The 27,625-nt window shown below is 51.8% G+C and overlaps 1 protein-coding gene across 11 annotated transcripts in view; it reads right to left on the bottom strand.

Moving 5' to 3' along the window:
• Positions 1–27,625, bottom strand: part of PTPRS (protein tyrosine phosphatase, receptor type S) — a 220,541-nt gene that overhangs the window by 57,915 nt on the left and 135,001 nt on the right. For 7 of the 11 annotated variants that reach the window (XM_027850803.1, XM_027850801.1, XM_027850808.1 and 4 more), the window contains 6 exons: positions 23,930–23,947; positions 19,500–19,610; positions 3,050–3,319; positions 1,563–2,144; positions 1,128–1,261; positions 502–646 (listed from right to left, as the gene is read on the bottom strand). In XM_027850803.1, the coding sequence (XP_027706604.1) occupies positions 502–646; positions 1,128–1,261; positions 1,563–2,144; positions 3,050–3,319; positions 19,500–19,610; positions 23,930–23,947 (1,260 nt within the window). Of the gene's footprint in view, positions 1–501; positions 647–1,127; positions 1,262–1,562; positions 2,145–3,049; positions 3,320–8,939; positions 9,020–19,499; positions 19,611–23,929; positions 23,948–27,625 lie in introns of those variants that run through there. The other 4 variants (XM_027850806.1, XM_027850809.1, XM_027850811.1 and 1 more) reach the window with 2 other exon arrangements.

Here is a 27,625-nt window from a genome sequence, read left to right as displayed (position 1 = left end):
AGTCATGGAACTATAGGGGATTCCAGAGACTGGTTAGTGCACAATCCAACCTCTTCCCCACACTCCCCTTCACCTTCTCCCATTTTGCAGATGGGAAAAATAAAGCCGAAAAGAAAAGGGACTTGCTAAGGTTACGATGCAAGTTGATGGCAAAGGAGAGACTGGACCCAGGCGTACTGATTCCCATGCCAAGTGTCTGCATGAGATCGTCTGCTATGCCCCAGCTAAGGCAGGGGCTGAGAGGGAAGGGGAGGAGTTCCCTGAGTGTCCCCAGGCCCTGGTGCCCCAGGAGGACTCTGACACGACACCCTCCCTCCAGCCCGCTCTGTCAGCTACCCTCTGGCCCTGACGACTGGTCCTTTCTTCCTCCTCTCCCCGTGAGGTTGGGTCCATTCCACAGGCCCGAAGCTCTCTGGGATGGGCGGGTGGAGTGGGACGAGGAGGGGGGCCCTGCCTGGCTCCCCTCCCTCACAGTAGGGCCGGGACAGGAGAGACACCTACTAGACTGGAGAGTGCGCTGCCTGACCTCCGAGGTGAAGGCCCCCAGGCCTTGTGCGGAGCGGGCTGCCAGGCGGAAGGTGTACTCCGTGTTAGGCTTCAGGTCTTCCACCACGAACCAGGTTGTGGGGCCGAAGTTTTTCCCTACCTAGGATTGCAGAGGGCATGGAGAGATAAGGGGAGGGGGAGGGAGAAGGAAAGGGGGAGATGGGGAAGGAGGAGGGAGATAAGGTGAGAGGGAAGAATAAGGAAGGGAAAAACAGGGAGAAAGGAGAGGGCGGGGATGGAGAAGGAGAAAGCAAGTGGGGAAAGGAAGAGGGGGAGAGAGGGGGAGAGAAGGAGGGAAGAAGGGAGGGAGAGAGGGAAAAAAGGGGGAAGGGAGGAGAGAGAGTGAGAGAATGAGAAAGAAAGAGGAAGGAAGGAGAGAGAATGAGAAAGAACAAGCGACAATGAGAGTGAAAAGAGACAAGAGACCCTCAGATAGGGCTGGCTTCGCTGAGGCAGCGACGCCCTCGTGGCCTGACCTGGCCCTGGCCCTGGCCCTGGCAGCAGGCTGAGCAGCCCCCCCACTGTTCCCCCACTTTTCCCACCCCTGCCACCCCAATCCCACATCCTCCAGGGCGGTATACCTCTCTGCCACGGTCTCCTTCCCGGTAGAGCAGCTCATACATCACTACACTCTCTTGCCGAGGCGCGCTCCAGGTAAGGCTGATGCTGGTCTCGGACTTGGCTTCTGCCCGGAAGTTCATGGGCTGTCCGGGCACTGGCGAGCCAGGGATGACCAGAAGTTAAGGGAGATGAGAAGAAAGACAGGAATGCATTGAGAGGCTGCCTCGCAGGATCGCAGTACTATGGCTAGTAAAGGGCCTGAGCGGGCATCTCTAGTCTGACCTCATCTTACAGAGAGGAGAGGATTCTTGCCTAAGATTGCATAGCTCATCAGTTTTAAGATCTGAGCCTAGGTGTGGCTCCAGATCCAGGGCTTGGACACAGACCATCCCATTTCCAGACCCAACTCTGGGGATGACCGTGGGGAGTGGTCATTCCTCCAGCTGGTGACTCACCTCCTTGCTGCGTTTTGACCTGGATGGGATCTGAGAGGGGTCCGTCACCCACAGAGGTGAAGGCCAGGACTCGGACAGTGTAGGTCTCATCTTCTAACAGACTGCCCACGGTCGTCAGGAGACTGTCATCCACGTTGTGTTTCTGCCAGTTCCCAACAGGGTGGTCGGGCTCCATGGTGTAGTAAACGCGGTAGCCACGGATCAGGCCATTGGGTTCCACTGGCTCCTCCCACTGGATGATCATGGTGGTGGCACTGAGCATACGGCCCTGTACATTTCGGGGGGCGCTGGCTGGGGCCTGCTCCCCAGTCCGGGTCACTACCGACTCGCTGGGAGGGCCCTGCCCTATGGTGTTGACGGCCGACACCCAAATCTCATACTCCGAGTTGGGGCTGAGACCTCCAATGCTGTAGCGTGTGGTGGTGATGTCCTCTTTGATCTGATAAGGACCATCTTGGCTCTTGGACTTGTACTCAATGACATAATAGGACACGGGGTCAGGGTTGCCTGAGTCCCATGTGATGGTGATGCTGGTGGCGGTATTCTCTGTCACTACTGGGGTTCCGGGGGCCTTTGGGAGGGCTGGGGAGCAGGAGAGATCAGTCAGTCAACCAACAACCACCTATGACGCACCTACTCTGTACAAAGCACTCTAAATACAAACCAAGGAGAACATGGCAAAGAAGAGAGAGGCCTAATGACGTCGTTCTCCTGCTCAAAAAACTTCAATGGCTCCCCACCGCCTCCTTCCATCGACATCTGAGGGATACTCCCCTCCTCTACAACTTGGCACCAAGCTCTCTTTCAGGCCTGATCTGCCCTCCCTCATCATCTCCCCTTTGGCAATCCTTCTCTTCCTTGCAGGCTCAGGTCTATCTCACCCCTCACCCCGTAGCCCCATACACATTTCCTGCCTTTCTAAGATGCCTTCTCTGATCTCCTCTCCCCTCGCTTCAGACCTTACGTGGCTCTCTGTTTCACACTTCTCTGACATCATACGTTACAGGTAAATAAGCATTAATGTTGGCATCCTTTGCCCCAAATGACTGTAAGCCTAATGAGGGCAGTGACCATGTCTTATTTAAGCCTTGTGGCTACTTCAGCACCAGGTACAGGGCTCTGCACCCAGTAGGTGTTTAATACATATTCAATAAATTGAAGTGAATTCTGATGGCTCTCCATGCTGGCCCAGAGAGCTGTCAGAAGCCAGTGGGTAGGGGAAGGGGGAGTTTAGGTCACTTAATCCTTAGGTCAAGCTTGCCAAGGATATGGTTTAGAGGTCCCAAAGAGGGAGTGGCCCTTCTTTGGTGTTTCAAACAAATCTTATGATTGAGATTTTGTCATGACCATTTTTCATACATGGAAACTGAGACTGAAGGAGGAATGGCTTGTCTGAGGTCACAGAGCAGATCAGTGGCAAAAACAGAACCAGAGGGCCATTGCCAGGGGGAATTCTGATGTGGTGGAGGGCCCCGGTGGCCACTTACACTTCACGGTGATCTGCGCCACAGCCTCGATGACGCCCAGGCTGGACATGGCCACGCATGTATAGTTGGCTGAGTCTTTGACATCAGTGAGCTCCAGGACATTCCGCCCGACAGGCATATCATCCTCGGGGGTCAGGTCCTCGGCCCCCTGCATCCACTTGACATAGGGCATGGGGGAGCCCACGGCCACACAGGTGATGTTGACGTTGCCTCCGGGCATGATCTCGTGGCTGACGGGCAGGATGGAGAAACGGGGGGCCACCCGGCGTACTGGGGATCGGGGGGAGTGGGGCCAGATGTACAAGGGGAGGAAACAGGAAAACAAAACAAAAAAAAGAACAGAAAGGAAAAGAAAGAAAGAAAGAAGGAAAGAAAAAAAGAAAAACAGGGGAAAACGATTTCAATACAAAATGGGCTCTTTCCTCCCCCCCTTGAGTTTTTTAAAAAACAAAACAAAAAAAATTAAAGGAACAAAAAATTAAACACAAATAAATAATAATATCAAAATAATATACTTCACAACAATATATATATATATCATAGACACAAAGCGATTTTTCATAGCAACAGGGCTCCATTGATCAAGGGTAGACCCATCACAGCACAGATAGTGACACAAAAATTTATCAGTCATTTCTCATCTTTACTGACAGATCCGGCTTCCCTCGCCCTAAACAGACAGCTCTTCCTAGGGTCCGGGGTGGGGACGGTGGCAATTCTCTACTCCTGACTTGGGCTATGCAATTATCTAGTCTCGGCGTGCACCTCCAGAGAGGCTGGGGAGGCCTGCAGAACTTGTGGCCTAAGAGGGGTGTGTGTGTGTGTGTGTGTGTGTGTGTGTGTGCGCGCACGTGCACTCTTGTGCACAGTAGGGGAAGGTTCGGTGTCTCAGCCCTTAGGAACTAAGGGTTTCCTGGTCAAGGTGAGGAGGGATGTGCAGGCAGGAATCTTAAGGTTACGTTTGCTCTCTGAGAGGTAAGGATGAATGAAAAGACCAGCCATGGGGATATCAATACCATCTGGCTATCCTGTCGGTGGGGAGAGGTGATGGTGTCTTAAGGGCGCCTGCCCTGACCCTTCCCCCCAATCTTACCCGGGGACCGAGAGGAAAAGATGAGAAACTCTAATGAAATTTTTGTGGTTTTCGGGTATAGAAACCCTAACAAAGCCTCTTGAAGATCTGACAAGGTTCCATCGATAGATGCAGCTTTCAGAGTCACAAACATCATGCAAAATAGGTCAAGAGAGAAAGAGACAGAGACAGAGACATAGGGAGGGGCAGAGAGATAGATAGAGACAGACAGACAGACAGAGAGAGAGAGAGAGAGAGAGAGAGAGGGAGAGAGATAAAAATGCAGAGGAAGATATCTGGGGGGCCACTAGCATATGCCCAGGTGGGTACGAGAGACAGAAAAGACAGACAGAGAAAGAGAGAGCAGGAAGGAGGAGAAGAAGAGAGAAGGGAAGGGTAGGGGAAACCCACTTCAATGCTGCATACTCTTATTCTAGCTGATGTGAGACAATGTGGCACGTCACATTGTCACATCACAGCCCTGGCGGAATAATAAATAGAATAATTAATAATAATAATAATAATAAAGAGAAGGATAATCATAATCATAAACAAGGGTGATGGACTTTGGACGTTGAGAAGACAGTGACATGTTCTATGCATCTCCTTAGCTGAGAAGTGGATGCAGCCTTCGGACCTTACCCAGTAGAACATGAAGGCAGAGGGTGGGTTTCGGGGCCTCTGTTTTCTGAAGGCGGAAGCCCCCTCCTTTGGGCATCCTGATGGAGAGGCCTACCCTCTGCCCAATACCCCAGAGGGACTTTTTTTGGTGAGAGGTAAAGGATCATGGGATTTCTATTTAGACAGGGAAGGCATCTTAGAGACAGACCATTTAGTCCAACTCCCACAATTTACAGATGGGGAAGCCTAGGCCCAGAGAGAGGAACAGGCTTCCTGGAGGCCACACAGCAGCACCGGGATTCAAACCCAGGACTTCTGACTCCAATTGCCGTACTCTTTTCCACTCTATCAGGTTGGTACAAATCCTCTTAGGAAGCCAGGAGATGTAAAATCTTCTCTCCCAGAGCAAGGCTTAAGCTGCAGCACAGAAGAGCCAGGGTAAATTTTTTGGAAGAACCCTTGTCCTCTGGGGAGGCTTGCTAAGTAGGCAGTGAAGGAAGAATGCCATCCCTAGAGCCAGCAGCATGGCAGAGTACGGAGAGTTCAGTCGGGAGGTGTGGGCTTGAGTCCTGGTTCTATATGATGACCATGGCCAAATTATCTTAATTCTCCAAGCCATAAGTCTCCTTATCCATAAAATGGGAATAGTGAAGCTTGGCCCACCTCCACTCTAAGGTCCTTGAGCATCATCATCATTATTATAAGAGTCATTATATAAGAACCAGTAATACCTCCCCCTTCCTCTACCACTTTTGTCCCCATCCAGGTCCACACTCGGGCAGCTAAGGTCTTATCACCGCCATTTTATACATGTGTTTACTGAAGCCCAGAGAACTCAAGTGGCTTGCCCAAAGTTACTCAGCAAGTCAATGGCAGAGCCAAGACTGGGATCCAGGGCTCCTGATTTCCAGGCCAATGGTCCTGCTGCTCTTCCAGTTTTTACGTCCTGGGTATGGGCTGGAAGGTAATCCCACCCAAAAACAGGGGGATGGACAAGATGGTCCCCACATCTTGGCAAAGAAGGGGCAGGTGAGGGGCCTTTGGGGCTTGGCTTCTATTGGAGTTAATGTCAAAGGTTCATGGATTGAAGAGAGTGAGGGTGGAGGGGATAAATTTGGGGAGTTCAGGGAGTACACTATTCCCCCTTCCTCTCTGGCTCCAGGGAGGGGGTGGTCATGGGTCACAGGAGCTCTTGGTTGAGCAGCTGGGGCCTGAGGGTCTGGTTTTCAAGCTCCTGAGCCTCTACTGGCCTCATCCTTTAAAGAGGGGGAATGGAAAAGGGGCCCATAGCTGCTGGGAGCACAATAAGGGGATGGGAGTCTTGGGGTCCCAAGCAGACAAAAGTCCCTGCGGGAAGGAGAGGAGGAGGCCCAGGAAGCTCTGCTGGGCAGGAAGCTCCCAGCGTTTCAGAAAACAGAGTCCCACGAAAGCCCTGAGAGTCACACCGGAGACAAGATGGAGAGAAAGTTTAAATGGAACCCAAGAGAAGGGCATGCAGATGGAGTGGAGGTGTCGGGGGCAGGATGAGTCTTCCAGGGGGGCAGTGAAGGGGTGGGGGAGGATGCGGTGCGGAAAGGAGATATGTAACTTTCTGGAGGAGAGCCGGGGGCCATGGAGGACAGAAATGAAGGGAACGCCACTGGACAGAATCCAGTCAGCATAGGGCATCCACAGCAACGTACAAACACCAGCAGGTGGGATGCGAACGCTGAGTTGTCATGGAAACAGACACGACAGGAAATTCAAACTGAGGATTAATTAATCAAAGACAAAAAACAGAACTGACTAAAAAAAAACTAAGAGAAAGCATATCGGATGGGTGTGTGGGTGCTGAAAATCGGGGTCTGAAAGGAAAAGGGCTACTATTTCCCTGGGGAGGGGGCCCCCCTGGCAGAACACAAACCTAGGCCCCGGGCTGGCCCTGGGCCCGCCACCTCCAGGGACGAGGAAGGCCTAGAATGACAGGCTAGCAGGGACCAATTTTCTTGGGCTTCCTTCTGGGACCCCAGCAAGCATTCTTTTCCATCTGTGACTCGAGGATTGGAGGGGCCAGGCAAAAGTAGAGGGGGCTGCCTCTGGGAGAGAGACCCCCCTGCTGAATGAGAAGAGGCAATTGAGATTGGGGAATTTGAAAGCTGTGCCTTTCAAGCCGGCCTTAGTGATTGGGGCCACAGTGCATAGGACGGGAGGGATCTTTCTGGAGAAAAAACTAGGCAAACCAGCCCAGGCCTCAGCGTATTCCCCCAACCCCTACACTCCATTAAAACCCTCTGTGCAGGGAGCTCTTTCTTACCCACAATGGGTCCTTACTCTGCCCTTAGGGAGGAAGGTAGTATGGGGATCCTAGAGACAAAAAGAAGGGACCCTAGAGATCACCTTGTATACTCCTCTAATTTTACAGATGGGGAAACTGAGGCTCATAAAATGGAAGAGACTTTCCTAAAGGTCACACTGATTGGCAAAGCTAGGATTGGAGAGCAGGTCCTCCCAAATCCAAACGCTTTCTGTTATAATCCAGGCTGTGGTTTTGAACGGTGTGAAAGATGTAGGAAGAGCACCAGATCAAGTAAGGCGCAATTCACTGTTGTCTTTGGGGAGGTGGGAATAGGGCCAGGTAGAAGGCCATGGAAGGGGCCAGTGGTCAAAAATAAAGGGCCCCCAGCGATAGGAACTCAGCCGGACCTGGGTCGGGATCCTTGGGCCACACTCTAGATGAGGCGACCAAGACACAGGAGCAACAGTGAAGAGAGGTGGCCATGAGGGTGAGTGCAGACGCTAGCAGAGGGCTCCTCCCCACGGCAAAGGGCGGGTCCCATTCTGGGCCGGGTTCAGAAAGTAGAGCAATGCCCGAGTGCGAACAGGGTGGTCTCATGGCTCTCGGGCCGCCCTGTGACTCTGCCTTGGTGGAAGTGTCTGTTCTCAATTGATCGGATGGCTAGCTTATAGAGTGGTTCTCATCAACATATCCAAGGTGTGTTTTAAAAAATTATCTCGCTTAGCCAAAGGGTCATAAAGCTAACAAGGAATAGTTGGCATTTGAACCTAGGTCCTCTGGTTTCAAATCTAGGTCTCTTCTCTCCATACCAGACCATATGGCATGTCCGAGTCGGAAGGATCCTTCAAAACAAAGGTTCTTAACCTGGGGTCCATGAACCCCAAGGGGGTCTGTGTATAGGTTTCAGGTAGTCTGTGGGTTTTTTAAAAAAAGAATTTGCTAAATAATTAGTTTCCTCTTTTATCCTATGTATTTAAAAACATTCTTCTGAGAAGGGGACCACAGGTATTTCTAGACTGACCACCAAAGGGATCCAGGACACAAAAAAGGTTAAGTATCCCTGACTCAGAACAGAGAAGACAAGAATTGAGACCACCTAGTCCATCCTCCCCCAACGTTGCTGACAGATGAAGAACATGAGGCAGAGTGAGTGGTGAGCAACTTGAATCCAGGCCCTGGGACTCCAGCTAGAGGGCTGATTCACTCTGCCATGTGAGCGTAGCTCATCTCTTTGTGCCTGATGGACTCTCTACTCAGCTTTCTCTCCAGAGGTATTTCATCGTATCTTAAGCCACACTTAAAAGTCCAGAAACCTGAAAAGCTTCTGGAAGCTGGCTGAGCACAAACTTTCAATAAATAACCATAACTAAAATAAATAATCATAATGAGTAGCTATTCTGAAGGGCCAAGAGTCCAAGGTGAAAAAAGTCATGAGCTAAAGAATAAACCGCCAGTTCAGGAAGAGATGTGTCAAACCAGGTGGAATCGCCCAGTGCCCATCAGAGGTCTTACACACAGTAGGTGCTTCATAAATGTTGGCTCCACTGGGCTTCACCAAGTGCAACTAGAATGTGTCCCTGACTCATGCATGGGGTGGGCATTCCTTCTTAGATGTCCTTCTGCTCTTCTGGGGACCACTCTGAGACCTGGTTAGCTTGCAGCATCCAAAGATGACCCTTAATCCCTTGCACCAAGAGGACATCTGGGTGGAGGGTGCTGAGCCAATGGTGGGGTCCCAGGAAATGGCTGGTGGTGGGGTGGCCGAGGCTGTGTTCTGCCAAGTCTAGGCTCAACCCATCATTGACCCACCCAACATCATTGCCCCCAGCTGCAGAAATTGAGGTGTGGGTTAGAGAGGAAGGCAGGTGTGAGGCCCACAAGGCTGAGAGGGTCCCGTGGGAACCACACCCACGGTTACCGACCTGACTGGAGGGTCCAGGCGGGTTAATTTGGCAACACCAGCCTCTGTCCTCAGCATGCTCCCAGGGAGGGATCCGGCTGGCTCCGGCTTTTCCAGTCCTTCACCCATTAGCCAGCGTCCCGGTGGGGGAACCCACTGGGGTGAAGGAGGGCAGGAGGTGGGCCGGAAAGGGGGAGGAGGTGGTGGTGAGAGAACCTGCCGCTTCAAACCCCGATTCACATGAAAACCAACTCAAAACCGGTCAAAGCAATAGGAAGAGACCCGCCCCCAAAAAAGAAAGAGCGAGGAAACCAAACCAGACCAAAAGGGGGCCGGGAGAGGGGGGAAGGGAAAGGGGAAGGGAAGAGGGGTGAGGGTTTGGGGAGGGGAGAGGGAGAAATCAAAAGGTGAAGTGATTTGGTTGAAGCACTAGGAACGAAATCAGTGTTAACATCTCAACATTCAGCAAGCCACTGCTCCAAAGGGGTGAGAAGGCGGACAGTACTGGCCATTTTGGGGAGAGAGGAGCCGCTCCGTCTGACTCCAAAATGAGGATGGAGGGAAGGAGCATGGACACAAGGTAATGAACAGCCTCTAGAGTATTAGTGAAGCTTAGATTACACCTGTCGGGGTTGGGCTGTGGGGGCAAGGACGGCCCCCACTGCCCATTTCCAGGCCCTGCCCTTTCTCAGGCCCACATCTGAGATTGGGACCCAGTGTTCTGACTTCGCACCTCTCTCCTGACCTCAACCCCAGAGGGGGATCCTGTTGGCCCTCCCAGCCCCTTGCCCCCACATCCCACCCCACTGCCCTGGCTATCTCTCACCCAGATTCAAAGTCAGAACAGATGGATCCTGGCACATCAGCGACTGGGTCGAGGGGGATGTGGTAGCAGATGCCTTTTAACCTGCCCCTGGGTGGTGATGGTGGTGGTGGTGGCTTTCAAAGTCCTTATTGCTTTGGGAATTCCCAACACTGGAAATGTCTTCCCTTTGTTTGCTGGTTGGTTTTTGTAATTTTTTTTTTAAAAACAAGACAGTGATCCAATGAATCTCAATCCTAGTTGAATTCCAATCCGCCTCACTCCCGCTTTGCTGAAGACCAGATGTGGGCATCTGTGGAGGGATTCTGCTTCGATTCTGACAAGGTGTAATCTAATTCCCTCCCCTCCCCCCACTAAAACAGAGAGAACAGCAGTGCAAGGTATGAGATACAGGCAGGCAAGAGAGTCCTAGGTCAGTACAGCGCAGTGTTCCTGTGGGAGCCTTGGGCATGGTCTGTGTTCTTGAGAAATCCCAGAGAGGGACAGCTGGGGCTGGGGGTGTCCAAGGGTTGGAGCAGAGGCAGAGATAAGACACTGAGATGTAAGAAGACAAGAGAAGCAGAGGGGGAGGGAAAGGGAGAAGAGGGAAAGAGAGAGAGAGAAACAGAGACAGAGAGAGAGCGCACTAGCTCTCTGCCCCCTGATCCTCTCCCTGGCTCCAAGCCCGCACGCGCCTGGGATGAGAGCTAGAGAAGTAGGAGGAAAGTTGGGGGTATCTAGGGGGTGAGGACCCAGAAGGTTTTAGCAATTTTCTGGGATGGAGGAGAAGGGTTGTAGGTTCTTCCCTACCACACTATCTGTGAGTTCTGAACTCCAGGGCCCAGCGTGGGGGTAGGCCAATAGGAGTCATTTTTAGCTGAAAGGTCAAGAACTCCCCGTTCTACTCGCTGGGCACCAGGGATGAGATGACTGGGGTGGGGGATGCGGGCAGGGAGTTATGGCTTTAATATCTTAAGCTCGTTATACCCAGTGAGGTCATCTGAACCCAAGAGTTTTCTTTGAGAAATGTCTGGATTTTGTGTCTAACAGCAGAGATTGCCTAAAATTGCTTTTAATTAACTCTTTCGACACCGGGGTCTGCTTTTGAGGGCTGTTGGGATGACGCAGCTGTTGAATGGGTCACTCAAGATTTGGAGAATATCTAACCTATGCTGTCTCCTTATTCCCTGCTGCTGCTGTTGCTGTTCAGTCCTGTCTGACTCCCCGTGACCCCGTTTGGGGTTTTCTTGGCAGAGACACTGGACTGTCTTGCCATTTCCTTCTCTAGCTCAATTTACAGATGAGGAAACTGAGGCGAACAGGGTGAAGTGACTTGCCCAGGGTCACTCAGCTAGTAAGTGTCTGAGACCAGATTTGAACGCAGGTTTTCCTGACTCCAAGCCTGGTGCTTTATCCACTGTACCACCTTAGCTGCCCCTTTCTTTCTGTATCTGGTCTAAATTTCTGCTGATATTCAAGGCCTTCTCCTTCTCCTACTTCTCCTTGTTCTACACTTCTGACATTTAAAACCCTCCCAGTGGCTCAGTGTCTTTACTATTCCCTACATATGTGATGCTAGAAGAAACAGGTAAAACTGGAAAAGACTACAGAAAAATTTACTCAAATCTATTCATTTCACAGATGGGGAAACTGAGGTTCAGAGAGAAGGTATGAACTGTGCAAAGACATACAGCTAGAAATTGAACCCAGGTCTCATGGCACCATATTTGGAGCTCTTTCAACTACTCAATCTAAGGGTTCTTATCCTGAGGTCCATGGACAGACTTTGGGAGGGGGGTGTCCGTGAACTTGGATAGAGAAAAATTACAACTTTATTTTTGCTAACTTCTTACTGAAATCGAGCATTTCCTTCAATTTTTTAACAATGTAATTCCAAGAATGGGGGCCGTAGGCTTTGCCAGACTGGCCAAGGGGTACAAGACAGGAAGGAGGGTCAGCAGCCCTAACACTAATCCTCTCTTCCACCTCCTGGAATCTTCACCTTCCTTCAAGGCCTAGCTCATGCCCCAGCTACTCCTCCAATGCCACCACAGAATCACAGACCCAAGTTACAGAATCACAGGTTTTTGGAGTTGGAAAGGACTCTGGGAATCATTTAGTCCACTCTCTTCTAATTGCACAGATGGAAAATCAGGCCAGATTGGGAAAGTGACTTACATTAGGTCACCCAGGGAACAAATAAATGGAGGTTGTAGGACCTGGAGCCAAGCCTTCTGACTCTGAATCCAATGTTCTTTCCATTATGTTATGCCCCTGCTATGGGACTGGGGAGTGGGAAGATGAGTGAAATCCTTTTATAATCCCCCAACTCATTTCTGCCAAGAGTTTTCCCTTCCTTTTCTCAGCCCGACACTTGCTGGGAGCCAGTGCTACTTGGGGGTTTTCTGACCTGTGCCCAGATAGGGTCAGGCGGCCAGGGAGGAAGGAGGTCTGGATCCTCTAGCCCTGGAAGCCCCAGGCTACAGATTATCCACTCAATTGGGAAGGGCATAGAATCTCAGACTTTGAATGAATCTGGGGGGCCACCTATTCCAACCTGCACCTGAGCAAGAATCCCCTCTAATAAAATATGTGACAAGTGATCATTCTATTTCTCCAAAACTCCAGTGACGGTGACCTCACTACCTCCCCCAGCCCACACTCATTTCACTTTTGGAGAGTGCTAGATCAAGTCAGACTCTCTTGCATCCTCCTTTCTCCTGGGCCTAGTTCTTTCTGCACACTAAGTCTCACCTCTCTTTCCTAGGCCAACTTTTTAAATACTTGAAGACTTGAATACTTAATATGCTGTCCCTTCCCCAGGCCAGACATCCTCTGTCCCCTCTTATGATGACAGCACCAGTGCCTTCTCTAATCCCACCACCCTCCTCAAGAAATGGGTCAGTCTGTTGGTAAGATCCCTCCTTGAGGACGTGGGCCCAGAACTGAGCATGACCCTTCAGACAGGGTCGGAAAAGGGCAGGGGGATAAGCTGTGGGGTGGCTTGCTCTGGGACACCAGGGCTCTCTCCATCCCAGGAGCTTCCCTGGCTGCCACGTCACCTTGATGACTCAGTCAGTTAAAACCCTCAGGGCCTTCTCCTATCTGCCATCTAAGTCCTGCCTTCCCTCTTCCTGTGCTTGGACAGTTGAAAAAACCCCACAAAAAAACCCCAAACCTATTTATCCCTATTCAATTTCATCTAACTGGATCCAGCCCAGTGTTCTATCTTCCTGTCTCTTGGCTCTGTCATCCAATATGTCAGCCGCCCCTCCTAAATTTGTGTCATATGCAGATTTGATAAGCACATCAGCTGTTCATTCAAGTCACTGATAAAATGATGAAGAATAGCAGGGAGGCCCAGACTGAGCCCCAGGGTGCTCCACCAGAGACTGGCCTCTGGGGCCAAGGGCCTTAGGAGAAGCTCAAATGACATTTGGCAAAGAGATGAGTGAGTGAGTGAGTGAGTGAGTGAGTGAGTGAGTGAGTGAGTGAGTGAGTGAGTGTGTGTGTGTGTGTGTGTGTGTGTGTGTGTGTGTGTGTGTGAAAGCTAGATGGGAGATTTCCCTTGCCTGTCTTCAGCACCTCACCCAGGGCCAGGTTCCAAGAAAATGTATGGGTTAGATGAGATAGCCACTGAGGTGCTTTCCAACTCTCAAATTCTGTGATTCTGTGAAAATCTAATCCAGTCTGATGGGCATCCTGGCAGCATTGGTGTGTTTCATAAGAATGCAGCAGCTCCCAATACCCTTTGATTACTGCTGAGTCCTAACAAGTCAGGAGTCCTACAGCTGAAGGGAGGCTTTCTTGTCCATGCTGCATAAGGGGCCTCACTTTGTCTTAGGCCTAGGAGAGGGGAAGTAAAACCCCTCTGAGCCTGCCTTCTTTTCAGTGCAAGGCAGAGTGGGGATGGCAGCAGACTTTGTCATGGGCTCACAAGCCTGGTTGGTACAGGTAATATGGAACCAACCAAGGTGGGACTTTGGTAACTTCTTGAGGGGTGCTCTGATGTCCAACGGGAAAGGCGTGGGGTATGAGGCAGAAAGGATGGAGAAAGCAAGGACCGTGGTGTGAAAATCTCTGCACCTTTGTGTTGGATACAGAGGAGAAAAGGGGAGAGGGAGGGAGACAGAGAGAGAGAGAGAGAGAGGGAGAGAGGGAGAGAGGGAGAGAGAGAGAGAGAGAGAGACTGTCATAACTGCCCTTGAATTTCTCAAGAATCACCTGGTGCTAAAATCAAGGACACTCAGAAAATGACTGCCCTAGGTGTGGCTTGACATCTTCTCAGGCCACTTGTGGAAAGAAATGCTGTCCCCTAGGGCTGAGAGCCAGGGAAGGGGCAGCAGCCAGCCCCACTCACTCTACCAGCGTCCCCATACCGCCAATGGACACAATCCCCATTGGCTTGCCTGCTTTCCCATTTACTTTGAGGAGAAGCCTCAGCACAGGGCGTGGAAGGGAAGGAATTCAGGATCTCTATCCCTTACCCCAACTTGGAGAATTAAAGGAACACTGAATTTAGGACTGGGAGGGCCCTTGGAGATCACCCCATCTTGTCATTCCTGTTACGGAGGAGGAAAAGGAAGCCCAGGATGGTGACAGGACGCTTCCAGGGCCACACAGGGAGTAAGGATCGGGGAGGACTTTGGATCCAGGTTTGGTCACTGTGGCATCACACAATGAGCTGCTCCCTGGGGCTCCTTGGGGAGTCCTAGGTCCCCAGACCCCACAGACAAGAAGACAGCTCTCCCCAGTATTTCTTGAGAAGGGAAGAGCTGTCCTGAAGGCAGTGAGGTGCAGTAAAGAGCCAGAGGACTTGGGCTCAAACACAGACTTTGCTTCTTCCTGCTTGTGCGACCTTTAGGGTCAATCACTGGACTGTCCTGTTGGGGGCTGGACCAGATGACCCCTCGGGCGCCGTCCAGCTACACCTCTGTGATGTCCCCCCCCCCCAGAGCAGCATAGGCCCATGGTGGCTGTCAGGCACAGTGACGGCCACCTTTGAGACAGGGCACTCACCCACATCCAGCTCCGTCCTGGGGCAGTTGTGGGGAGAAGGCTTTGTAACGTTTCAAGCCCGAGAGAGAAAGTGGGGTCACCTGATGTTAATGTCAGCCCAGCCTCCAGGCTGGCAAGGTGCTGTTCTCTCAATGGGGCCAGTGCCCAGGCAGGCTCTACTAGCTTCACCTACATTACAGTACATCCCTATACTAATTAGACTCATTTGATGTTAGAATACATGTCATTCACTGGGAAACAGGCCAAAAGAAAGCCATGTCTTTCACAATTTCAGTGTCTCATATCTATTCTCACACTGGACAGGCAAATCTGGGGATCCTAATTGTGAAAGTCACTTCATCTTCCTGGGCCTCAGTTTCTCCATCTGTCAAATTGTAATAACGATACTCAGGGAGTGATAGAAACCACGAAGCATTGCAGTAATGGGACTGATTTATTCCCACTGAAATGATGACAATTATGGAATCTTAGACCTGAAATGGCCTTCAGGACAACTCATTTTGCAGGAGGAAAGAGAATAGAATGAATGCTGGAAGAGACGCTGGAGGCCATCTGGTCCAGTCCCTCATTTGACAGATAAGGGACCAAGGCCCAGAGTGGTGAAGTGATTTGCTCATGGTGGTGGCAGAGCTGAAATAGGAATCCAGGTGCTCTTTCCATCGCCTGCACTGGACGCTGGACGGATCAGCCTACATTTACAACTATGGATGTCGCACGCGGGGGAGCTCGGTCAATGCTGCTCCCCCAAAATGGTGCCAGTACAAGTAAGCAGTACTGGGCACAAAGTAAGCACTTGGTAAAATGCTTGTGGATTGACCGACTGATTGATTAAGAGCTGAGGGCTCCTGCAGGGGAGAAGAGCTCAGAATGAGGAAAGGGAACGGCTGGGGGCTGAGGTTCCAACTCTGGGAAGAGGCAGGGTGGCTTCCAGGGCCCCGCCCCCAGCCCAGGCTCTCTCCATCCTCCCAACACCAGGAGCCGCTCTCCAGGGCTCCGGCACCCCATTTTTGGGCAGGTAACCCATCTCCTGTGTGGTTCTGTTACCCCTTGGGGGGCAAGGGGTCAGGCCAGGCTGGGGGCAGGAACACTGGCTTTCTGCACAACTCACTGGAAAATAACGCCCACACAGCGCAACCAGGAAACAAAAGCAAAGAAAAGGGGACAAAAACGAACCAAAGACAGAATATTCTTTAGGGGGTGAAACAAAACAAAGTAAAAATTTGGTTTAAAAAAAAATCAACATAAGAAAACCGACAGAACAGAAGAAATAAAGGAACAGAAGAAACCAAACACTCAGAAGGCGTCTTGAACCCAACGGATCAAATCAAGGAAGTGGCATGCAGAGAAGAGAGTGACATTCTCCCATCATGCATCAGGCCCAGTGGCCCAAACGCCAAGTTACCATGACGACGTAGAGTGCAAAAATTCAGCAACGACATTACCAACGGGATGCAGAAAGGCGCTCACAATGCAGGGCGTCGTGGGTAGTGACCCGCCCGGCGGGCCGGGCGCATCGGAAACATTTTCTCTTGCTTTTTCGCTCTTATTTAAATTTTTTAATTGATTGATTGATTGATTGATTTTTGGTTTGTTTGTTTGTTTGTCTTAAGAATGTAAAAATGTGGGTAGAGAACGTAAAAAAGAAAAAAACACACCAACCTTCTCGTAGCTCTGAGGGATGTTAAGGGGGTTTGATGCGGAACACAATGACATGAGGAGAAGAGAAAAAATAAGGGGAAACACAGAGAGAGTAAAAGAGGCCTTCCCAAGGCTGTTAGCTGCAACCGTTCTTTGCTTGTTCTCGAAAATAAAAAAAAAAAAACTTCCAAAGTAAAAAAAAGCCAAACAGCTTCTGCAATTTGCCCCTGACACCGACTCTATCTCTACCGTGGTGGTTTTGTCTTTTGACATTTTCAAGTGTCCGAGCTCCAGGCCTAGGCCTGGGAAGGCGACAGGAGTTAGCTGCCACCACTAGCACCCGCCTCCCCTGCCCCCGGTCCCCAGAGGGGGAGGAGCCAAGGCGGCACCTCGGGGAGCTGAGGAGACAAGGCCCTGGAGGTCCAATGCCTCCCCTTGGCCACCCCCACCCACCCACTCCGCCCAGCATCCCTCCCCTGCCCACTCCACTGACCACCCCCCCCAATTCCCAGCCCACCCCTCTACCCCCTGCCTGCCTGCTGAGGCTACTGCTTGTTTGGGAGGGTGGTGGGGCAGTCTCTGGAGACCTCAGAACTTACAAAGCTTCACCCAAGCGTTTATAGAAAGAGACAGAAGGTTAGGGAGGGTTGCCCACCAGCCACTGCTGAGCATAGGGGAAACTCACCGGGGGTACCTTGGTGGCTATTTTAGGTGTCGTGGGAGGGAGGCTTTGTTTGGTTAGATCCAAAGCTCTGGAGTTACCCAGTTCCCTTTCTCCTTTCACTTGCCTAGGCCCCCTCACCCCCACTGGCCACCTATAGTCAAACGTACCCATGGAGGGGATGGGGGAGAGAGGAGACTGTGGTGTGACTGGGGGAGAGGCAAAGTGATTTTTGGCTACAGTCTTGGAAAGAGGCTTTTGGAGGTGGGTGGTGGGGAGGAGATTCCTTCTCAATTAATCAATTTACCATAGCATGGGGAAGGGACTTTTAAAGGTTGCTCTACCCCGCTCTCTTAGTTAAGTGAGACACCTGAGAGTCAAACCTAGGTCCTTGGATTTCAAATTCTTTGGAACACAGAGGATCTGATACCTTCATTCTCTCATTGTACAGGATTACGGAATCTCAGAATTCCACTGGGGTACCTAACTCTCTTGTTTTACACTTGGGGAAACTGAAGCTCAGAGAAGGGAAAGACTTGTTCAGCATCTCATAACAAGTCAGTGGTAATGCCAGGATTTGAACCCAGAGCTAGTCAACAGTCTAGGTTCTTTCCTAGGTTATAGGAAGTTGCCTCTGCCCTGCTTTCTACCCTACTATCATTAGGTACACAGAGAGCAGGGAAAATCGGTGGATTTAAAAAAAAAAAAAAAAAAGAATGGCTCTACATTCCTCCAAATCCAACTACTGCTTGATCATTCTCCATCTCCCAGGGCTCCGGTGTAAACACAGGAAGCAGAACCAGCCTGGCATCACAGTCTAAGACTGGGTACGCAGACTGGCCCCAGGGAAGCCCTCCAAGATGCCATGGCCCTGATATGGGAGGGATGGGCCAGAAGAAAGTATCAAGACCTCTAAGGGGATTAACAAGGGTCTGAACTTAAGACACAAGGAGTCAGGGAGGGGGAAGAGGACGTGAGCCACTGAGGGCAGCTTGGGGCTGGGCTGGGCAGGGCCTCTGGCCACTGGGAAGGGGCACACACAGCCAGGACAGATCGTGGACAGGCAGGGCCTCTTTAAACTTTCCTGGGGTTTCTCTGGGTAACAGCTAATAGGAAAAAAAAAGGCCAGGGACAAGGCCGGCTTTAGGCACAGGTAGGCAGGGTGGGCATGGTCTCAAAGCTATTTCCCTTCCATCCTTACGACACCTGAAACGCCACCATTAGAGCTTCCTTTTTGTAAGCTTAAGATTTTACCAGGAGGTGAAAATACAGATTCTGGACAGGTGGGCACACACTAAGCTATTACTCAGTCGCTGGTGCCTCAGTATAACTGAGTCTCAGTCTTTTTCTTTTCCCCCCAGACAGTAGGCTTAGCTGGAAGGGAAGCCAATGCCTGTGTCTAGGTCCAGTCCTTGGAGCAGCAGTGGGGTAGGGGGAGAATCAGCTTCCAAGGCTGGGGGCTCCTTCATGCTCTCTGCTAGCCCTCACCCCGATTCCCAGCTAACTTGGGAGGGAGCCGCGTCTCCCCCTGGCAGGGGTTTTCCTGGGGTCCAGGGTGGGAGTAGACAGGGTTGGAGGGGGAGGAGGGGAGGCCCAGAAAGCAAAGCCAGCCCAGACAATGAGGGGGGTGGGGTGGGAGAGCTTGCAGCACAATACACCATGGGAAGCTGACTAAGGAGCACGGGTGGGGAGGGGGTGGAGACCTGCGGGCTCCCCCTGCCCTGCAGGCCCAAGACAGATCACTCCCACCCTGACCCCTGCCAAGTTCCTGGCTTCCCTCCCAGAGTCCCTCCTGCCGGGCTGGGCTGGGCTGGGTGAGGGGCAGCTCTCCCTCACCCAGGGGATGGCTCCAGTTTAAGAAGAGCTCACTATGCCCCATGCCCTCTCTCCCCACATGACCTACTGAGTCCACTGTTCTCAGACCGCAGGCCTGGTCTGGCTAAGGGATCCCCCACAACCCTAGTACCTTCAGGGATCCCCACCTGGGGGACAAACAGATCTTGCCAAGGGTCAGAGCGGGTGGCAGAGGTCAAACTAGAACCCAGCTCTTCTATTGGTACATCGTCAGTAAGAGCCGGAGCTTGACTAGGGATGCCGCGGCCCAGACAGGTGAAGGTCACCGGGGGAGTGGCCGGCATGGCTGGGACTAGGGCCGTTGGGAAGGGCTCTTAGAGAAACCCCGATACCACCCAGTCACTTTCCGGAGGACGAACCTGCTGTGCGGGGAGGCCCTGTCTCAGGGTCTTGACTGTGTCCCCCCTCTCTTCCTGGTGCTCAGCTTTCCCAGCATCCTCAGCCTGCCCTGGTGCCTACCACCTGCCTCTCTGCTACTTTCCATCCCCAGCCCCAAATCCCGGATCTCTTGCTCGGGTCTGCGGGAGCCGGGGAGAACCCGGAGGGTACAGGGTGAGGGGGGCGGGGAAGAAGCTGTGCCCTGAGTTTCGGGACGACGCGCTCCCTACCTCTCACGTAAAGGTTAGCGGGGGACGAGTAGCGCACTCCCGCGCTGTTGCTGGCCACACACTCATATTTTCCTTGGTCCGTCTCCTCGCTGCTCTCGATCTGCAGGGCACCTGGGGGAAGGCGGGGGATGGGGTGGGAAGAGAAGGACCAGAGGGAGTCAGTACCCAGGGCTGGGGGCCATTCCAGCTCTGGACCTCCCTGAGGCTGGCCTTCAGCTTGGCGAAGGCCTCTGTGAGCACTTGACTCAACACTTCCAGTCTGAACCAAACATCCTGGCCCGGTTCCACCCAGCACAGGATCACACCCCGCTCCCTGATCCTCCCGGTTAGCTACCACAGTCCCCCCAAACCTCATCTTCTGCAATATCTTCTTTCGTATCTCTCTAAGGTACTCAACAAAGATGTCTGACCACACTAGTAAGACTGTACTAGACTGGAGGGCTAGGCAACGTCCCTCGTTCTTCCCTTTCAATGTTGGGCTGAGCACGAGGAATTTTAGAGATGAGAAAACTCAGGCTCACGGAGCTGAACTGAGTCACCAAGGTCACAGAGAGCAATTCGAGGAACTTTAGAATGGGACTATTGCATACTATGGTGCCCTCTTTAACTGATTCTCTTTATACTGATTCTGTTTAAATCTGGATTCATTGTTTTCCCTCTTAGAATATAAGATCCTTGGGAGGAGGGACTGTTTTAGTCTTTGTGCCTGTACTCGCCCCCCCGCATCTGGCAGGGGCCTGGCAACAAGCAGGCACTTAATCCATGCTCGATGATTCAGGGATCTGTTCTGAGGAGGGGAGGAATTTTATTCCTCTACCAGACTATAAGCTCCTTGAAGGCAGGGCCTGTGTCCTAACAAACCTTTGCATCACTCTCACTCAGTGCCTAGCAGTGTTCTGCACACAGCAGGTGCTTAATCTAGCAACGGTCTGCACACAGGAGGTCTGTTGTATCTATTGTCTTATTTCACCTGCTGTACTTTGCTGTGGAGAAGCCCTGCCTCCCTAGCCTGATCTGAATATGCCCAGGGCAGGCACCTGAGGCCCGTCCTCTAGGCTCTCTGTAGAGAGGAAGGGAGCAGCAGGTGGAGTACACAGTAGATACAAGGTAAGTGGTGAACTGCCGGTTGGCCCACACAGATGCTGACGTGCCAGGGGCCTAGGCTGGGCAGCAGGTGCCCCTCGGGACAGCAGCGAGTTGATCCAGGATTGAGGGTGGGGGTGGCTCATTCACACTGGCTCCCAGGGGGCCTCAGGAAGCTATCTCCAGAAAGTAGGGGCAGCCTGGTTTGGGTTCCGTGCTCCTGCATCAGCTGATGCTGGCCTGCAATGGCTAATTTCCGGAGCAAGGAAAAACAAATGGCAAATTTTATTCCTGTGACTATTTTCGAGGTGAATCACTTTATTTGTTTGATGTTGGTCTACCTTGGAGGAGGCCATGCCACCCATGGGTCTGAATTTAAACACATGTGTCTGAATTTCATAGACCCTAATTAAATCCATCTGTGCTAGGAAGGAGTCCATGAAAATGTGTATGAATTTCCACAAGTGTGCTTGAATGTCACACACCTTCATTTAGAAGGCACCCAAGAGAAAATTAAAAAAAAAAATCTGTAAGAAGGGGCTGGCCTGACAACAAAGTTAATTGGGCAGCTGCTGAAGGCACTGGGAAGGTTCCTCCTGCCCCCAAATATCTCTCGTTGAAGGACCACAAATGTGTGAAACCGCACCATTGGCTGCTTATGTCTTTGGGGATAAAGGCATGTTTTCCTTAGGCCCTTAAAAATGCAGACAGCGTTGCTAGCCTCTTGGAGAGCATACGCATCACACCTTAGTGTGGCTGTACCTAAGGAAGGGTGGTGGGGCCAGGTTTCAGCATTTAACTGAGCCTCGATCTGGGCTTTCTTACAGCGAGCGGGGTGAATGCCTACAAGGACCTAATGTGCTTGAATTCATCTAGTTTCTCAGACTTGGAGCCTCAGGGCTATCTCTGACTCCTTACCAAATCTGCAGGACCTAGCAGACCCACTGGTCCCACTCTAGGATGGGCCCTCATCATTACTCAACTCAATTATGCCAACAGACTCCAACCAGCCTCCACTCTCAGCTGGTTCTGATCCGTCCTTCAGCACACGGCCAAATTGGCCTTCCTCATACATAAGTCTGGTCAATCAATGTCTTCTGTCTGCATTCAAGCCCCTCAGAACTCAGGGGTGGTCTGCTGCTCCAGCCAAACCACCCTCTCTGCTCTCCTGCCTCTGTAACTTGGTTCAGAAACCCTTATGGCTGGAATGTCCTTTTTGGTCCTGTTCAGTTTAAACCCCAACTGAAATGACCACCTTCTTCTTCAACCTGCTATAGCGCAGTGCTCTGCCCTAGTCTAATGCACTTGTATATTAGTTACCTACATCTACATCTCAACCCTCACTAGACTGTGAGCTCCTTGGACTGTCCAAGAGACTGCTAAGCTTTGCATCTCCTCCACGGTCTGGTACAGAACGTGCTTAATAAATGTTTTATTGAAATGAATGAAATCCTGTCCTAAGGACTTGTTAATTAATTGCTCCGCCCTGCTGAGGCCACAGATGGGAAGGACCTGTGTTAAAGTAGGTAGGGACCTGACATTCATTCCACCGGCTGCCTGCCGCTTCAGTTCCTAGATTTCAGACTGACGAGTATTTATCAGAGACAGAGGCTTGCTTCAGCTGGTGGAGACATGGGCTAAGGAATTTGAGTCTGGACACCTTATACTTCTATAGTGCTTCAGACTTTTCAAAGCACCTTTACCTCCAGAAGGAGAAACTGAGGCTCAGAGATGGGAGGAGCCTAGCCCAGGGCTACAGAGCAGATCAGTGGAAGATCAGGGACTGATTCCTGGTCTGCCATTCTTGGAGGCTTGAGTGCCTGCGGCCAGGTGGAAGAAGGGGTCTATCTCAACTCTGGTCTCAATTCAGGTCGCCCTGTTGGAGAGTTTACCTTGGTCCCACTAATGCCTCCCATTCCCCTAACTTCCTTCTTGAGAAACTTGAGAACCCAGAACCTGTCCCTCTGCCCTCAAGAGCTCTGCCCCTGACTCCATGTCCACTGTACTGGGCACATGGTCCTGCCCTTCAGGACTAAGTCTAAGCACCCAGGCCAGGATCACAGGACCTTGGAGAACTGCCTCATTTTACAGAAGTCCAGAAAGTTAAGTTTGAGGCCCAAGGCTTTGGAAACGGTTTCATTTTCTCCTAGGGAGCCCCGCCATGTTTAATGAACTGAATTAAAATACAAGATTCAAACCCATGTTCCCTGACTCTAAACCCAGGGCTCTTTCCAGGAGACCACAGCTCATGCACCTTCCCCCATTAAGGAAGGGTTTTCAGGACTCAGCTGATTCTGGGCTGGGTCTGAGAGGCATGGGTGGGATAAGTCACCGCATGCTGGTCTGCCTGGGTGACTTTGAATCCACTCCTCCTGGCCTCATGTCCCGCTGCATTCCCCATGGGATGGCACAGCTCAGCTCTGTTTCCTCCCTAAGGCTGAGGACAGACTCTGTGTGCATGTGGATGAGTGTGTGGGGGAAGAACAGAGGAGGTGCAGCTATATTCAGTGCCTGCCCTTCTCTACTCAAAGGCTATGCCATCTCTGTGGGGGAATCGGGAGTAGATGCATAAGTGGCCTTTGAAGCTATGTACAGTTTGCTTGACCATTTGGGACTGATGCCCAGAATGGTGACTCATGGCGGGGGGAGACTCAGAGAGCTTTAGGGACCAGATAGTCCACACCCCTTATTTTCTGAATGGGTAAAACTGAGACCTAGAGAGAAGGGACCTTTTTGTGTGTGTGTGCGTGTGTGTGTGTGGGTGTGTGATGGGGAACCGTCCCTTCTCTGGCCACTAGATCATTACAGGAACTAGGTCTGGAGAGGACTTCAAAAGTAAGCTACTTCAACTCCCTCTTTTTCAAGGCTGAAAAAACACAGGTTTGGAGGGCGGTCGATAGCGAAGCTTCAATTTGAACCCAAATCTTTGGGCTCTACAACCAGTGTTACTGCCAACAGCCCACACCACATTACCCACCGGTGGGCGGCCCCTTTTGCCCCTTTTATGAGGCTGGGTCATCTGCAGACTTAGCGAAAGACCTGAGAAGGAATTCCCAGCCTCGGCGAACCCAGACACACAAAGACCAACATTGAAACAGAGACAAAAGAGCACAGACACAAGAGGACAGGCTGAGGGGAAGGGAAGGGGGAGGAGGGGCGTGGCACGTGGGAGGTGGGGGAGCCAGCTAAAGGCCGCCCTAGCTCAAGCTGGAACCCTGGACAGGAGGCAGGAGGCTGGGAGCTGAGGAGTGTGTGGAGGGAGGAGCCAGAGAGGGGGGGCAGGTGGGTGGGTGAGTGAGTGGGTGGGTGAGTGAGTGAGTGAGTGGGTGAGTGGGGAAGCCTCTTACCTCGGATCGGAGTACTTTCTGTAAGGGAAGCAAAGAGAGTCAAGTGAAAAACAGAAACATCTGGCCGGCCAGCAGAGAAAGGACCCCATGGAAGAGAAGAGAGCCAATGGTGAGAAGCTGCCCAGCCTGCCTCTTTCTCTCCAGGTAACTGAAAATCTACCTGGCCTCCAAGGCCTAGCCTGTGACCTACCTCCACTGGGACTCTAGTCCTCCCTGCCCTCTGCCGTCTCTGCACTGGAAGTTCCTCAATCTTGTCCTGCCGCCTCCCACTGCTGCGCGTTTGCCCAGGCTGTCCCCAGGCCCTGTGCACTCTCTCATCTCTACCTACTCTTGCCTTATGACCCAGCTCCAGTACTGCCTCCTCCATGCAGTTTTTAGTAATCTCTCTTTCCTCAAATTATCCTAGACGTTTTGTCTCTGTCTTTTCTTCGCCCTCAACACGTTCCCTGGCATCAACATTTTCTGTGTATTTGTCAAGTTTCTTCACCAGGTTCACAGGATTCGGAGCAGAAAGGGGACTTAGAGATCATCTGGCCAGAGCATGACGTGAGCTTCTAGATTTAGAGTTGGAAGGGACCGTGAAGGTCAGGTAATCCAACCCTCTCATTTTACAGATGAGGAAACTGAGGCTCAGATTAAGTGACTTGCCCAAGATCGCATAGGTACTAGGGGACAGAAGCAGTCTTTAGACTCAGGTCTCCTAACTCCAAATCCAACACTATTTTCTTTTTCCACGTTGCCCATCATTCAACAGATGAGGAAACCAAAGTTTGGGTCACCCAGGTGACCTTGGACAAGTACTAGAGCCTATGTTCTTTCCCACACGTCCACCCCTCTGTTTCCCTTGCAGACTGTTCCTGGCAGGCAGGGCCTCTGATGTTTTTCATTCTGGGAGTCGCCAGTGCCAAGCTCAGGACAAGGAACATAGTAGGGGCTTAACAGATTGCTGACCAAATGGGATTGTTAAAAATGGAACTGAATTCCAACACAACCCGGCCCCTGTTTCTCCACCTGGAAGCGTTCCTTCCACGTCTCTCCTTAACTACCTAAAGTGGGAGGGCAAGGACTGGAAGGTCTTCTCTCACAATGCCCCCATGCCCACCCTGGGGAAGTACACAAGTTGGGCGTGCAGAGCCGAACAGGACCATGGAGGTCACTGACTCCAGCGGTCCCATTTTACAGAGGAGAAGAGTAAGGCCCGTAGAGACCCTGGCCAAAGTCAGGGACAGTCAGTGGCTGGGCCGGCACTTGAACCCTGGCCCCCAGATCTAAATCCTTAGCCGTTTCTGCCCTTTATACTATGTGTGAATCGCCCTGCTGCTGCTGCCATCAGACCTGCCTGCTTGGTCACTACTACTGGAGACTGCCTCCTCATTAGCTAATAGAAGAAGGGAGAGCGGGGAGGGAGGGAGGGAGGGCTGGGGTGCCCTGTGTGGCCAAGCCTGTGGGTCAGTGCTTTGTCTCTCGTACCAACTCAGCTTTTTTCCTACTCTGGGAAACAAACCTGGGGGGAAGGAGGATGCACGCAACGGAATTGTATGGTGGAAGTCTTTCCCTCCAAGGCCCCCTTCTGCTCCCCTTGGAAGAGGGAGGATCCATTTTATGGACGAGGGAAATTGAGTCCCAGAGGGGAAAGTGACTTCACTAAGGCCACACTCCACTAAGTAGAGGGCTAAGGTCTGAAAGCCGGGTTTGCTGACTCAGGGTAGCGTCTTTTCAAGCAGGCTCTCGGAAAACTGGACAGCAGGGAGGGGTGGAGGAGGGATTTCTGCTGCCCTCATGAAGGAGCTGGACTGCTTAGGAAGGCTCTTGGTTGGGCATTTGGATGCAGGAGCCATCTCCCCTCCCCATCCTCATCATGCTCCAAGGGCACTGGGGTGGCAGCCCTCTCTGGGCTGGCCCATGTGCTCCCTCAGACCCCTTAATTCCCACCCACCACAGACTCAAGAAATTGGTGGAGAACTGCTGGCCGGCAAAGGGGGTGGGCTGTCTTCAGAAGAGAGGGCACAAGGGTACCACTGCCTAGGCATGATCAGGCAGCCCTGTTCTCTTGGGACTGGCAAGTGGGGAAGTGAGGACATTGGTTAGAGAGTCAGCTTGGGAAGGGTGTTAGGAAACTTGGTTAGATGAGGAACAGATGGAGGGTGGGGGGGTCAGGAGCTCACTCCCTCCAGGTTAATGAAGCACAGGGATTAGCTTTCAGGTTTGGGATTACACACAGGGCTGGGGGCAGGGTTCACAAGGACAGTCTGGGGGCAGGAGAGGGATGGGGCAAGAGGGAGGGTCTGGGGAAGAGAGAGGAACAAAGTGGGTTGGAGACCCACCAAGGGGCAGCGACACAGTCTTGGGGGGACTCCTTTTAGCTCCCCAAGGGAAAAGGAGAAGAGCCCAAAACAGCCAACTGAGAGACAGACACCTCTGTTGAGTCAGATGGGATATCAGGCAGGGGTAGAGCGGCTGAGGAGAAAGAGGGAGGGACCAGGGGACAGAGACCTGCCTCTTCTGGAGATCTCCAATATTACGCCCCCTTGCCTCAAGAGTAAGCCAATTATTCTACCACCATGGGAGCTGGGGGACAAAGGCAGGTGTCTTTGGGGTGAGAGGAAGGAGACTGGAGTTTCATGCCTAACCCTACAGACCGTTAAAACTGACAGACACCTTGGAGATCAGCCTCCTCATCTGAAAGATGAGGAAACTGAGGCCCAGAGATGGAACTGACTTGTGCAAGGTCACACAGCTATGATGTAAACCCAAATATTTTGACACGGCCAAATCTATCGCTTTTTTCCCTATTCTATCCTGCCTTGACTGGGGAGAGAGAGAGACAGGGAAAAGGCTTTTCTTCAAGGGTCTGGTCTCCTACAAGACATCCTCCCCCTTACTTTCTTCTTCTATCAGAGGCTGAGTGACGCCAAGGGGCCGGGAGGAGCTTGAGTTTGGGGCCTGCCCTCAAAGAGAGAGGATCCATCTGCCAAAATCAGGGGTAAGGATCAGAGTTCTGCATCCAGAACTGTCCTTCCCAAGGGACAGATGCCAGCGATGGATGGTGGAGACCAGCCTGCCTATGCCTCTTCTCCATCACCAATACCAGCTGAGGCCCAACCTGCCAGGGACCTGGGAAGAGATGGGATGAGGAGAAGGGGAAGACCAGTGCACTGCAGGTTAAGCAGAGCCTGGGGGAGCAGGAGGCAGAGGGCCTGTCTCCATAGTAACCAGAGAACACGTACCAATGCCTTCTTTGTGTATACATTGCTCTCCCAGGAGGACGTGGAAGGAAAAGGGGCAGAGCAGGGGGAAATGAGTGTCTCGGGCTCACAATGTCAGAGCAGGAAATACTCTCAGAGATTCCCTTTATTTTACAGATGGGGAAAATGAGGCTCAGAGACAAGTCACACAGACAGTCAGCAGGAGGGAAGATTAGAACTTAGGTCTCTTGACTTTCAGGTCAGAAGTCTTTAGATTCAAGGAATACCATAAGTCTAAGGAACCTTAGCAATCGATCCCACCTCTTCATTTTATAGATAGGGAGACTGAGACCCAGAGAAAGGGATGAGATTTATCCAAGGTCATACCATAAGTCAGTGGCAAGGCTGGGCCTAGAATCCTGCTCTCCAGGACACTTTAATCTTGTGTGAAAAGGCTCTCATCTCTTGCCTTTTGGATTAACTGAAGTCCTCAAGGGGTTGCTGGTCTAGG

Source organism: Vombatus ursinus, unplaced genomic scaffold (assembly GCF_900497805.2).
Source record: "Vombatus ursinus unplaced genomic scaffold, bare-nosed wombat genome assembly UNPS02009173.1, whole genome shotgun sequence".
Classification (NCBI taxonomy): Eukaryota; Metazoa; Chordata; class Mammalia; order Diprotodontia; family Vombatidae; genus Vombatus; species Vombatus ursinus.
The sequence above is the reverse complement of the archived record's forward strand: the minus strand, read 5'-3'. Positions and strand labels throughout refer to the sequence as shown.